General features: G+C 42.2%; 1 protein-coding gene across 2 annotated transcripts in view; it reads right to left on the reverse strand.

Moving 5' to 3' along the window:
* crocc2 (ciliary rootlet coiled-coil, rootletin family member 2) overlaps nucleotides 1–14,251 on the reverse strand; it is a 490,923-nt gene that overhangs the window by 79,242 nt on the left and 397,430 nt on the right. For both annotated transcript variants that reach the window (XM_068041847.1, XM_068041848.1), the window contains one exon: nucleotides 4,004–4,153. In XM_068041847.1, the coding sequence (XP_067897948.1) occupies nucleotides 4,004–4,153 (150 nt within the window). The remainder of the gene's footprint in view (nucleotides 1–4,003; nucleotides 4,154–14,251) is intronic.

Here is a 14,251-nt window from a genome sequence, read left to right on the forward strand (position 1 = left end):
CTCTTTGCTTCCTGTCTGTTAACCAGTCCTCTATCCATACTAACATATTACCCCAAACTCTATGAGTCCTGATCTTGTGAATTAATCTTTTGTGTGGCACCTTATCAAATGCCTTTTGGAAATCCAGGTATACTACATTTACTGGTTCCCCTTTATCTACACTACTAGTTACACCCTCCACAATCACTAATGAATTTGTCTAACATGATTTTCCTTTCGTAAAACCACATTGACTTTATCTGACTATACTATGATTTTCTAAGTGCGTTGTTGAGACTTCCTTAATAATAGATTCCAGCATTTTCCCGATGACTGATGTCAGGCTAACTGGCCTGTAGTTCTGTTTTCTCTTTCCCTCCTTTCTTGAATAGTGGTGTTACATTTGCTAACTTCCAATCTGCTGGGACCGTTCCAGAATCTAAGGAATTTTGGAAAATCATAGCCAGTGCATCCACTATCTTAGCAGTTATCTCTTTTAGAACTCTAGGATATATGCCATCAGGTCCTGGGTATTTGTCTGATTTTAGTCCCCTAAGTTTCTCCAATTCTTTTTCTCTATTGACATTAATTACTTTAATTTCCTCACTCTTTTTGCCCCTAGGTTAATCTTTATTTCTGGTATGTAACTTGTGATCTTCTATTGTGAAGACAGACACAAAATATTTGTTCAATGTCTCTGCCATTTCCTCATTTCCCATGACAATTTCTCCTGTCTCTACTTCTAAGGGCCCAACATTTACTTTAGGTACTCTCTTCCTTTTTATATACTTGCAAAAACTCTTACAATCTGTTTTATTCCTGGCTTGTTTATTTTCGTATTCTATTTTTTCCTTTTTAAAATCAACTTTTTGGTGCTCCTTTTCTGGTTTCTAAAACACTCCCAATCTTCAGACTTGCTACTATTCTTTGCAACATTATAAGCCTCTTCTTTTAATCTTATACTATCTTTAACTTCCTGAGTAAGCCATCGATGGATCTTTCCTGTTGAGTTTTTATTTTTCAATGGAATGTATTTTTGTTGAACATTTTGAATTTTTCTTTAAATGCTTCCCACTGTTTATTTACTGCCATACCGTTTAGTCTACTTACCCAATCAGCCTCAGCCAGCTCTCTCCTCATACCTATGTAATTGGCATTGTTTAAGTTTAAGATTCTTGTTTGTGATTGGAGTATGTTGCTTTCAAACTTAACATGGAATTCCGATTGTATTATCGCTATTTCGCTGTGGATCTTTTACTATGAGATTACTAAATTAACACGGCCTCATTACAAAATACTAGATCTAAAATAGCTTTATCCCTAGTTGGTTCCACAACATATTGCTCCAGGAAACTGTCACGAACGCATTCCACAAATGTATCTTCCTGACCAACCTTGCCACTCGATATAAAGATTCAAGTCCCCCACAATATGTCCTACTTTCCATTTGGCAGTGCTTAAGTAGGTAGCCCCACATTACTCCTGTCTGCCCAGCTAAGGAGAACCTTCCATCGTCAAGGGGTAATGATGGGGATGAGAGTAAGGCACATGTGGACATCTCTAGAACCCAGCACACAGTTTCAGACTTCAGCCTCACAAGCTGTAGTTTATTAAATGGTGGAAGGACTCTCAATTCCTTCATACTGTCGGCTTTGATTGGTAGTAGCACTCTTGCATCAAACGGTTATGCATTCAAGGCCCACTCTAGAGACTTGAAAATGAGAACTGGGAAGACATAACAGTGCAATACAGAGGGAGTGGAATAATGGTGCAAATGGCTGCTTATGTCCTTGCTCTAGGATTTCTGCTGATCTTCTGTTGAAGTTACCATAGATAACCGAGCCAAACTTTTTTGAAATGCTACCCTCCCACCTCCAAATAGCACTATTCAAAGAAGAGCAATGGAGTTTCTCCCAGTGTCCCAATCAACATTTATTCCTCAAGCAATACAATCAAAACAGATTAGCATCATTCATTGTATTGTTGCTTGTGGGACCTGGCTCTGCACAAATTGGCTGTCGTGTTAGCCTACACAACAATGACTTCAAATGTAATTCCTTGGCTGTGAAGTGCATTGGGACATCCTGAAGATGTACAAGATGCATTGATGCATCAGGTTTCAGACCTGGGGGAATATTTATTTCCTTCAACAAATTGGTGTTTCTTACTCATACTGCTTACTTTACATTTTACAAATACTTGTGCACTTTGTACCAAACTATCATCTATTGTCATCCAGTGCAGATTCAGACAACCCTGGAACACAAGCACGCTCTGAATCATTCTTAATGGAGCAGGTTGTCCAACATTCACTATATTTTATTATAGGCTAATATTATCTATTTAGCTCTATCAATGAATTTTGCCCACTCAAAGAGACAATAGTTAACATGCCTGGAGCACCACTTGGTATGAGCGTGGTTTTTGAATGGTAACTGGAAAGGATGACTGTCATCAGCTTTGTCTGTCTGATTGGACCAACTGCAAGTTTCAAGTAGGATGTTGCCATCTTCCATTGTATCCTATCCACTAGATTTTGGCTCATATTCGGTGTTGTGTTGTATTGTATCACACTTTATTTAAGCAGATAATCTCTCAGCCTTGGTTTACTATAACGTGTGCTGCAGTACATCAAGAAGTAGAACTGTTTTAGTGAATGGGAACAAGGGGAATCAAGAGGACATATAGAAGACCCAGTCGTCAGTTTATGAGAGAAACAAATCTCAGGAGGTCGGCCCCATGCTGCGTGATTCTCAGGCACGGGGACAAGCAGAAGAGAGTCAAATTAGTTCCTAAATTGGCCCTGATCCAATTTTTCTCCTAGGGGAAGGAGGAACCATGTGTTGTGCTTGCATGGGCGAGATGGAATTGTTAGAAAACATCCAAAAATCCATGGTCAGGTATGAAAGATGACAACAATTGTGGTTTAAAGAATTTTAGTGAAAAGATGAATTCTAGTTGATGAACACTGAACAGTATTTACTGAAACTTTCCAACAGAATCCAGTCAAAACAGAACAATGAAGACAACCCTGAGGCTGTATTTCCAGAGCACAGCCCAGGCAAGAACAGTCAGAAGTTTTCCTTCAGCTTCCCATTCCTGTTCATTCCCAAAGTGCTACATCAGGTGGATTTTACACGTAGAGAGCAGGGATAAAACTAATTAGTTTAGACTCATAGTGACAAGGCATTGGCAGAAAACCCAAAATTGCAATCCTAAGTGCTTTAAAGTAGTCTCATCATTCCTGAAATCAAAGCATTATGAAGTGATGGCCTGAACTTTCATACATTGCAATATTCTGATTATTCCTTTTCAACACTGGTGACATTATGATGGTGTCCATGATGTTAACAGAAGCTAATGGGAATCCAGCTGCCTAGCATCAGCAATTGCTTCTTCCTCGATTACCTTTCATATAATTTAGAAATGGGTATAATTTAGGAATAGATGTAAAGCTCGCCTGATATTTCAGCGGGTGAATGCACTGTCTGGTGTAGTAGTCAGCTACAACAAACTAGTGAGTTTCCAGGTTTAATCTCCAGACTGTGTTAACTGATCTCAGAGGTTTATGTGCTATGGTTGGCATCAGTTTCCTTGAGCTGGGGGGGCGGGGGGGGAAGAAAAGGAAAACAAAGGTCAGCCAGAATTCCTGCTCCCAAACACTATCCAGTGCTTCTAGCTGGGAAGAGCAGAGGTAGATGCCAGTCGAGCAGAGGATTGGGCTTAACTGTGCTGCTCGTAACTGCCTGCAAGGAAGAGGTACCCAAACAATGCAAGACAGCTGGTGTCTATGAAATCAGACACCACCCAGTCTGGGTGAGCATCTTCAGGGAAGGAGAGGACAAAAACCGGAATAAATCCAAAGTTTGATCACAAAAGTGATCATTTTGTAGCTGTTTGATTTATCAGCATGGGGTCCTACTGATGGTGCCACCTGCACTACAAATGATGATGAGGGTCTGACCCTTGAAATACACAAATCAAACTTTGGTGCCGGTAATGCCCCCCAGTTTCTGTCGCCTACCTCATGGAGTTGCCGGTTCTGTCCTTCCAGCTCCAAGCGCCTCAGCTCCAGATCTGCCTGTGCGTTCTGCATCAACTGCACACGTTCCACCAAGGCACGGTTCTTCTTTTTAGTGCCTGAGAGCTCCTGACGGATGGTGTCCAGCCGCTCCTGCAGCAAATACACAAACAAATAAACTACACTCTCAAAAGGCAGGTGATGCGTGCGCACTTGAACATTACATAGAATTACACAGTATTTACAGCAGACGGACAGGCCATTCAGCCCAACTGGTCTATGCTGGTGTTAATGCACCACACTAGCCTCCAACCATCTTACTTCATCTCACCCTATCAGCATATCTTTCTATTCCTTTTTCTCTCATGTGTTTATCTAGTTTCCCCTTAAATTCATCTGTGCTATTCACTTCAATTACTCCTTGTGGTAGTGAGTTCCACTTTCTAACCACTCTCTGGGTAAAAGCGTTTCTCCTGAATTATCTATTTGCTTTTCAGTGGCTACCTTATATTTATAGCCTTAGTTTTGAACCATTACACAAGTGCAAACATTTTTTCGATGTCTACCTGATCGAAACACTTCATAATTTTAAAGACCTCCACCAAGTCACCTCTCAGTCTTCTCTTTTCTATGGAAAAGAGCCCAGTCAGTTCAATCTTTCAGAACATAGCAGGTAAATATCAGCAGCCTTGTCCATTATTGAGTCAGATTCGGGGGTAGAAACATTTACAGTTTGTTTCAAAAGAACTTTAGCAGAAAATTCTAGTGTAACTAACCTGGCTTTATCAGCCATGATGATGGCTCCGCCTAGTCTGCCTCATGCCCACCTTCCTCTGGCGTTACTCTGTTGATGACACTAAAATCTGCTACTCTGTCACTGGGCTAGGGAGAGGAAATGTCATCCGTGGCTTCCATTCCTGAATAAAGAATGCTGCCACCTCAGAAGAAAGCTGATCAGGCTGGCTATTTCCTGGGAAAGAGGGTTTGGGAATAGCGGCAGGCTTTAGTTTTATGCTCCGTTATCTCTTCCACATATGGCCAGAGAAAAAAGTGAAAAAGGACTTGATATATTTGGAGGTAGCTGCCCAATAAAATGTACTGGTGTACCAAGAATCTTGTGAACTAGACCAAGATCAAATACTCTGTATCTAGAATCTCTTGCACTGCATCGACACCAACTTTTTTTTTTATTAAAGGTCTTCGGGTTGAGGAAATTTCTGCCTCGCCTCATCTGATGTTGCTCACTTAGTTTTTAGCTGTTCTGTTGCACTTTGCTCGACCATGGTAAAAATGTGCCAGGAAGGCTATGGATTTTTGATCCCAATATTTCCACAATGTTTAATGATTAGGTCTAATTTGAAGCTGATGGTGATTGGCAACTCAGGAGGCCAACCCCCTCCCTGACCTCAAGGTCTTAAAGGTACTTTGCTTTCCCTCTCTCTCAATCCCTTAATTAGAGACATCAGAATATTGTTAATATTGGCAGCTCGTACCAGAAACTAGGACCAGTTAACCTGGCAATAGCTAGCTTGAAAGTAAGCTTTCATCTAGACTGTCAGTAGAATCACATCCTTTTCATGGAATGAGGAATTGATGGAAGTGATGGAAATCTTACTGTGAAAACTGCATTTTGTTCAATTATGACTTTCATACAAAATAAACCAGTTTGTTGGCTTGCATTTGTGCCTCATCCCACTATAATGCAGTTTAGTCTGCCTTCAATGAAGGCAGGAGAATTCACAAAGTGGCACATGCGAGATTACAGTTGCCAGTATATTCAGAAAGGATTTTATGTTGCACCTCAGGTCCCACTATCACTTAACTAGATATAGGGCAGATAAAGGTGTGCATCAGATCTTAGGGGATATGAATTCCGCTAGTAGGAGGGACCATTGCTGCTGAATCTGAAACAATATTTACCAGAAAACCTGCAGATTTATAACAAGCGCTAATGGTGAACTCTAGTCTCTTAACAATTTGCACGCATCAAGAGTCTCCTGTACTGATGGTGGATCATCCTGCACCACTTCAGAAACAACCGATGCTGGAAAAGAGGCCTTCCTGAGCTGTCCTGCATTGAGCTTCCATTGCTGTGCTGTGATCTGCCTCGCTACTGTGCTGAGGCCTCCTTCGCCATATCAAGACTTTCTTGCAATGCACTTCTTGCTAAATACAACACCGGGATGGAAAATTTGGTGACTGGTTTCCTGAACACAATTCAGCAATAGTGGAGTTAAGACTGCATTATTTGACTGAAAGGTGGCAAATTCTTTCCAAACCAAGGCTCTCCCCATGTTCCCACTCAAGTCTCTGATGCTGCTCTCTATTAAGCAAACCCTGTTAGGATTATTACAATGCTTGGTATACCGGCTGTCTGCCAAAACAAACACACAAAAAGCTCTCTCCTTGTCTGAGCAGAGATAACAGCACCAGAGGAGTCATCCTCAGCTTTGCACAATGTCACAGACACCACACAGTCAGATTACACCTGATGCTGCTGTCTATCCACACTTCAGGAGGCTTTCAGTATTGTTATTGTTACACTCCCTCCTCAATCTCTTTTCCCTATCCACTTTGGAATAATTTCCCCTTGCAGACTAAGGCTTGTTTCCAATTAAAACTGAGTCTCTTTTTGACAGTCCCTATCTGACATCATCTGTGCATGTATGAGTTGGGCATGAGCATGTGCAGGAATCTCAATAATTATTTCACTACGTGACTGTGCCTGATTGAGTCTCAAATTTATGCACAGTGGCACAGTGGTTAGCACCGCAGCCTCACAGCTCCAGTGACCCGGGTTCAATTCTGGGTACTGCCTGTGTGGAGTTTGCAAGTTCTCCCTGTGTTTGCGTGGGTTTTCTCCGGGTCCTCCGGTTTCCTCCCACATGCCAAAGACTTGCAGGTTGATAGGTAAATTGGCCATTAGCAATTGCCCCTAGTGTAGGTAGGTGGTAGGGAAATCTAGGGACAGGTGGGGATGTGGTAGGAATATGGGATTAGTGTAGCATTAGTATAAATGGGTGGTTGATGGTCGGCACAGACTCGGTGGGCTGAAGGGCCTGTTTCAGTGCTGTATCTCTAAATAGACTGATATGGAGGGGCAGACACACTGAAAAGTCAGATGGAGAGAATGACACAATGAAGGAGCAGAGATAAAGGGAATGACACACTGAAAGAGCAGAGATGGAGGGACAGATGCACTGAAGAATCAGAGAAGGATGAATGGCTAACTGAAGATTGGGAGGTGGAGGGATAAATGAAATGAATTTATGTTCCATTTGGCTTTTTGTAGAGAAGGATCTTAAGTCTAGATTTAAGAGTTATCATTACAGAGATTGGACATTACATAAGCCATTGGAACATCCACAAGTGTTTATTACCTCAGCCATGAGCAAATTGGTATAGGGTAAATAATTAGGGAGTTAAATGTATGGTTCAAAGGTTGGTTTGAGAGAAATGGATTTTGATCCATAGGACACTGGCATCAGTACTGGGGAAAGTAGTCTTCACTTGAACCGTGCTGGGACCAGTGTTCTGGCGAGTCATATAGCTAGGGTGGTAGAGAGGGCTTTAAATTAAATAGTGGGGGGAAGGGATCATGTGAGAGAAGATGTGGTAAATCAAAGGGAAACAATGAGGTAATACAGCAGGGTAGAGATTTGGGTAATGATAACCAGAGTGTGGCAGGAAGGGACAGAGCAGGAAGAGTGTACCAGCAGATAAGGCCAAAGATTGCAGAAATGGTAAAAAGACAGAGTTAAAGGCTCTGTATCTGACTGCGCACGGCATTCGTAACAAAATGGATGAATTGTCAGCACAGATAGAAATAAGCATGTATGACCTGATAGCCATTACAGAGACATGGTTGCAAGGTGGCCAAGGCTGGGACCTGAATATTGAAGGGTATTTGTCATTTCAAAAAGACAAGGTAGCTTTGTTAATTGAGGATGTCATTAGTACAGTAGCAAGAGATGACCTTAGCTCAGAAAAGCAAGATGCAGAATCAGTTTGGGTCGAGATAAGAAATAGGAAAAGTAAGAGGGCACATTTGCGAGTAGTTTATAGGCCCCCTAATGGCTGCTACACTGTAGGACAGAGTACACAGGAAGAAATAAATGGGGCTTGTAAGAAAGGTACCACAATGGTCATAGGTGACAATCTACATATAGATTGGACAAATCAGATTGGTAAAGGTAGCCTGGAAAATGAGTTCATAGAGTGCATTCGGGACAATTTCTTAGAGCAGTACGTTCCAAAGCCAACCAGGTAGCAGGCTATTTTAGACCTGGTAATGTCTCATGAGAAAGGATTAATCAATAACCTCATGATAAAGGAGCATCGAAGCGATGGCAATCGTAACATGATAGAATTTCACTTCAGTTTGAAGGGGAGAAGTGTGGGTCTAAGACTAGTGTTTTAAATCTAAATAAAGGTAATTACATGGGTATGAAGGCAGAGCTAGCTAAAGTGAACTGGAAAACTAGATTAAAAGATAGGACAGTAGAGATGCAGTGGCAGACGTTTAAGGAGATATTTACTAACTCTCAGCAAAGATTTATCCCAGTGAGAAGGAAATATTCTTTGAGAAGGATGCATCATCTGTGGCTAAACAAGGAAGTTAAGGATAGTATCAAATTGAAAAACACTGTAGAAATCTGCAAAGATTAGTGGTAGGTTAGAAGATTGGACAGATTTTAAGAACTAGTAAAGAATGATGAAAATAAGAATAAAGGGAGAAAGTAGAGTCTGACAGAAAACTAGCTAGTAATAGAAAAACAGATTGTAAGAGTTTCTACAAGTATTTAAATAGGAAAGGAGTAACTAAAGCTAGTGTTGATCCTCTAGGGAGTGGGTCTGGGGAATAGATGATGGAAAACAAGGAAATGGTAGACGCATTGAACAGGTATTTTGTGTTTGTTTTCACTGTAGAAGACTTGGAAAACATCTTAAAGATCAAGAGGTAAAAGGGAGGGAGGAACTTAAAACAATCACCATCATCATGAAATGGTGCTGGGAAAACTAATAGACCTAAAGGCTGACAAGTCCCCAGGATCAGATGGCCTGCATCCTAGTGGCTTAACAGAAGTGGCTGCAGAAGTAGTATAGACTTTGGTTATAATCTTTCAAAATTCCTGAGATTCTGGAAGGGTCGCATGGATTACAGCATCATAGAGAGATACAGCACCTAAACAGGCCCTTTGGCCCACTGAGTCCATGCCAACCATCAACCACCCATTTATACTAATCCTACATTAATCCCATTTTCCCTCTCACATCCCCACCTTCCCTCAATTCTTCTATTACCTACCTACACTAGGGGCAATTTTTTACAATGACCAATTTACCTATCAACCCACAAGTCTTTGGCATGTGGGAGGAAACCAGAGCACCTGGAGGAAACCCACACAGTCACACGGAGAACTTGCAAACTCCGCACAGGCAGTACCCAGAACTGAACCCAGGTTACTGGAGCTGTGAGGCTGCAGTGCCAACCACTACGCTGCTAACCACTGTGCCACCCTTAGAAAACATCAAATGTATTCAAGAAAGGAGGGAGACCGAAAGCAGGAAACTATAGGCCAGTTAGCCTAACAACTATCATAGGGAAATTACTAGAATCCATTATTAAGGAGGTTATAGCAGGATACTTAGAAAATCATAATGGGACCAGAGTCAACATGGTTTTAAGAGTTTAAGCTAATTTATCAGAGTTCTTTGAGGAAGTAACAAGGAAGATGGATAAAGGGGAACCTGTAGATGTGCTGTACTTGGACTTCCAAAAGGCATTTGATAAGGTGTCACATCAAAGGTTACAACACAAGATAAGAGCACAGTGTGTAGGGGTAACATATTAGCATGGATACAGGATTGGTTAGCTGACAGGAAGCACAGAGTAGGGATAAATGGGTCTTTTTCGGGTTGGCAAGCTGTAACTAGTGGAGTGCCACAGGGATCAGTGCTGGGGCCTCAACTATTTACAAATTATATCAATAACTTGGATGAAGGGACTGAATGTATGGTAGCTAAATTTGCTGATAACACCAAGATAGGAAGGAAAGTAAGTTGTCAAAAGGAGGTAAAGAGTCTTCAAAGGGATAGAGAAGGTTAAATGAGTAGGCAAAAATTTGGCAGGTGGAGTATAATGTGGGAAAATGTGAACTTGTCCACTTTGACGAAGAATAGAAAAGCTATATACTATTTAAGTGGAGAGGGATTGCAGAACTCAATGGTACAGAGGGATCTGGGTGTCCTGGTACATAAATCACAAAGTTAGTATGTAGTATTAGGAAGGCAAATGGAATGTTGGTGTTTATTGCAAGGGGAATCGAGTATAAAAGTAGGGAAATTTTACTGCAGCCGTGCAGGACCTTGGTGAGACCACAACTGGAGTACTGTGTAGAGCTGTGGTCTCCTTAGTTGAAAAAGGATATAATTGCATTAGAAGCAGTTCAGAGAAGGTTCACTCTACTAATTCCGGGGATGAAGGGCTTATCTTCTGAAGAAAGGTTGAACAGGTTGAGCCTATAGCCATTGGCGTTTAGAAGAATGAGAGGTGATCTTATTGAAACATACAAGAGGGTACATGATAGAGTGGGTACCAGGAGGATGTTTCCTCTTGTGGGGGAGACTAGAACTGGGGGACACAGTTTAAGAATAAGAGGATTCTGTTAAGATAGAGATCTGGAGATTTTTGTTTCTCAAAGGGTCGTTAGTCTGTGGAATTCTCATCCCCAGAATGCAGTGAAGGCTGGGTCATTGAATTTATTCAAGGCTGAAGTTCAATAGATTTTTGATAGACAAGTGAGTCAAGGATTATGGGGGCAGGGGGGGCAGACATGAAAGTGGAATTGAGACCACAACCAGAACAGCATGATCTTATTGAATGGCACAGCAGGCTTGAAGGGCCGAATGGTCTACCCCTGCTCCTAAGTGCTGTGTTCCTGTGTGTATATATATGTTGTGCTTATAATGCTCAAGCTCAGGACTTATGTTATTTTGCTCAAAGTTAGTTATCGTCACACCATGTTCAGTGAAGGTTGTACAGGGTCACAAGGGTAATTGAATGCAGCTGGTGCTATTGTGCTGCTTTTCCCATTCCTCGCCTTTTGGGTCTTCCCTAAACTTGGAGCTCTGAATCTGGCCAGAAGCCACTTCAAAATACCCAAAAAGAATTGGATTTGCTTTGTTGCTGGCACAGAGACACAATTAGTACCAGCAGCCTAGAAACAAAGATGTTTCTAGAAAGAGTTTTTGTCTGTCTGTTTCAGCATTACTGACAGGATCCACATGGGTAGCTGCCAAACAAGGTTAAGCTTGATAATTGAGGAAGAAGAATGGTTTTTACTGGAAGGTTCTAAAACATTACTTAACCTTCTGTGCTGTAACCATTCTTTGATTCTACTGCACTGAGTTATTTTTGATGTGAAAATTAACCACTCTTCTCGTCTTGAGGCCTCTGTGTCATCTTGCAGCTCAAAAGGCAGGGAGTTGCTCCATTAATTTGCATGCTTTAATGGAAGCAGTTGGAGTCAAAGATAACACATCCCAATTTTCTCTACATATCTGTGGTAAAAGAACTGACCCATGGCTTGGTGTTCCTCAGTAATATGGGCAAGACCCAGAGGTCATAGCATGGAGATTGGCAGGTAACAACCTGTGTCTAACTCAAACTCAGGGACAGCATAATGATCCATCAACTCCTGCTGATGGTTTCGGTTCAACTCTTGTTTTATTTTTAAGGATGTAGAATGGGAATAATCCACTGGGACGGAACAATTGTGAGGTCACTGCCCTGGAAATGGCTGGGTGCATGTTAGTTTTCAGGAATCAGCAGGGGTAATTCTGATATTGGGTGACAATATAAAATGGGTGATAACGTTTCTGATTTTTATTTCCACTGAAGTCAGTAGAAATAAAAATTGGGAGAAATGTAAACCATGCTGCCGATTTACTTCCGCCATTTTACACTATAGCACAAAGCCAAAATCTGTCCTCTATATGAGATTGTTGCTGTCTAGAATTCATTCAGGTTTATCCGTTCTGCCCACACTAACCCTGCAATGAATTCAAATAATGTTTTATTCAAATCCTGGCTGCCAGTTGAAACAACAAAGATGAAAACATAGGGACTTTGCCTTTGGAGAGCTTAAACTTCAGCTCCACAACAGAATTTACGTGGCAGCAGTTGTTTGAGTGAAATCAGCCATGTTTGGTCTGCTGGGATGAACATAAATGGGTTCAGAAAATCTGACTTAACATGGACCCCTCCCCACCCCCCCCCACCCCCATGTGACGTGAAGCATATTCTACAGTCATTATTGGGCTAGGATTTCTATTGGTGCAGAACATTAACACTTTGAGTGCTGCTCTCTTGTGTGCCAAAATGCATCTGGTATACAGCACAGCACCCAAGAGGAAGGCACAATCAAGACATTACCCATCCCTAGTTGCCTTGATAACTGAGTGACTCAAGTTATACAGTGTGGAGCTGGAACTACATGTGTGCAAATTTACTGAGTAGGAGGTGGCTGATCCCCTTCCTTGAAGGACATCAGTGAACCCATTGAGTTTTTGCAACAATCTAGAGACTTTATGGTCATTTTGTTCCTGCTGCTATCCCACAAGTGACAAGAAGAAGAACTTGTATTTAAATAGCATCTTTCATGACCTCAAGACATCCCAAAGTGTTTTCTTTTATTCGTTCATGGGATGTCAGCATTGCTGGCAAGACTGGTATTTGTTACCCATCCCTAATTGCCTTGAGAAGATGGTAGTGAGCCACCTTCTTGAACTGCTGCAGTCTATGTGGTGTAGGTACACCCAGTGACAATGAGGAACAGCGATATAGTTCCAAGTCGGAATGTGTGTGGCTTGGAGGGGAAATTGCAGGTGATGGTGTTCCCATGCTACTGCTGCCCTTGTTCTTCTGGTGGTAGAAGTTGAGGATCTGGAAGGTGCTGTCGAAGGATGCTTGGCGAGTTGCTGCAGTGCATCTTATATATAGTACATACTGCTGCCACTGTGCACTGGTGGCAGACGGAATGAATGTTGAAGGTAGTGGATGGGGTGCCGGTCAAGCAGGCTGCCTTGCCCTGGATGGTGTCGAGCTTATTCCATGTTGTTGCAGCTGCACTCATCTAAGGAAGTGAAAAGTATTCCATCATACTCCTGACTTGTGTCTTGTAGATGGTTGATAGGCTTTGGGAAGTCAGGTGAGTTACTCGTGGCAGAATTCCCAGCCTCTGACCTTTTTTTTTAGATTAGAGATACAGCACTGAAACAGGCCCTTCGGCCCACCGAGTCTGTGCCGAACATCAACCACCCATTTATACTAATCCTACACTAATCCCATATTCCTACCAAACGTCCCCACCTGTCCCTATATTTCCCTACCACCTACCTATACTAGTGACAATTTATAATGGCCAATTTACCTATCAACCTGCAAGTCTTTTGGCTTGTGGGAGGAAACCGGAGCACCCGGAGAAAACCCACGCAGACACAGGGAGAACTTGCAAACTCCACACAGGCAGTACCCGGAATCGAACCCGGGTCCCTGGAGCTGTGAGGCTGCGGTGCTAACCACTGCGCCACTGTGCCGCCCTCAACTGTTGCCACATTATTTATCTGGCTTGTCCAGTTAAGTTTTTGGTCAATGGTGACCCCTAGGATGTTGATGGTGAAGGATTCAGCAATGGTAATGCTGTTGAATGTCAAGTGAGATTGTTAGATTCTCTCTTATTGGAGCTGGCCATTGCTTGGCAGTTGCGCGATGCAAATGATACTTGCCACGAAAGCTCAGTGTTGTCCAGGTCTTGCTCCATGCGGGCATGGACAACTTTAGTATTTGAGGATTTGCAAATGGTACTGAGCACTGCGATCATCAGTGAACGTCCCCACTTCTGACCTTATGATGGAGGGAAGGTCATTGATGAAGCAGCTGAAGATGGTTGGGCCTAGAACACTACCCTGCAAAACTCCTTCAGCGATGTCCTGGGGCTGACACGATTGGCCTCCAATAACCATAGCCATCTTCCTTTGTGTTAGGTTTTACTCCAATTAGTGGAGTATCCCCCCGATTCTTTTTCATTTCATTGTTTTACAGCTAATTAAGTACTTTTGAAATGTCATCACCATGGTAATGTAGGGGAATGTGGCAGTAAATTTGCACCTAGCAAGGGCCCACGAACAGCACAGAGATAATGATCAGATAATTTGTTCTAGTTATGTTGGTTGTGGGATAAATATTGG

The sequence above is a fragment of the Heterodontus francisci genome, chromosome 11, assembly GCF_036365525.1.
Source record: "Heterodontus francisci isolate sHetFra1 chromosome 11, sHetFra1.hap1, whole genome shotgun sequence".
In the NCBI taxonomy this organism is placed as follows: domain Eukaryota; kingdom Metazoa; phylum Chordata; class Chondrichthyes; order Heterodontiformes; family Heterodontidae; genus Heterodontus; species Heterodontus francisci.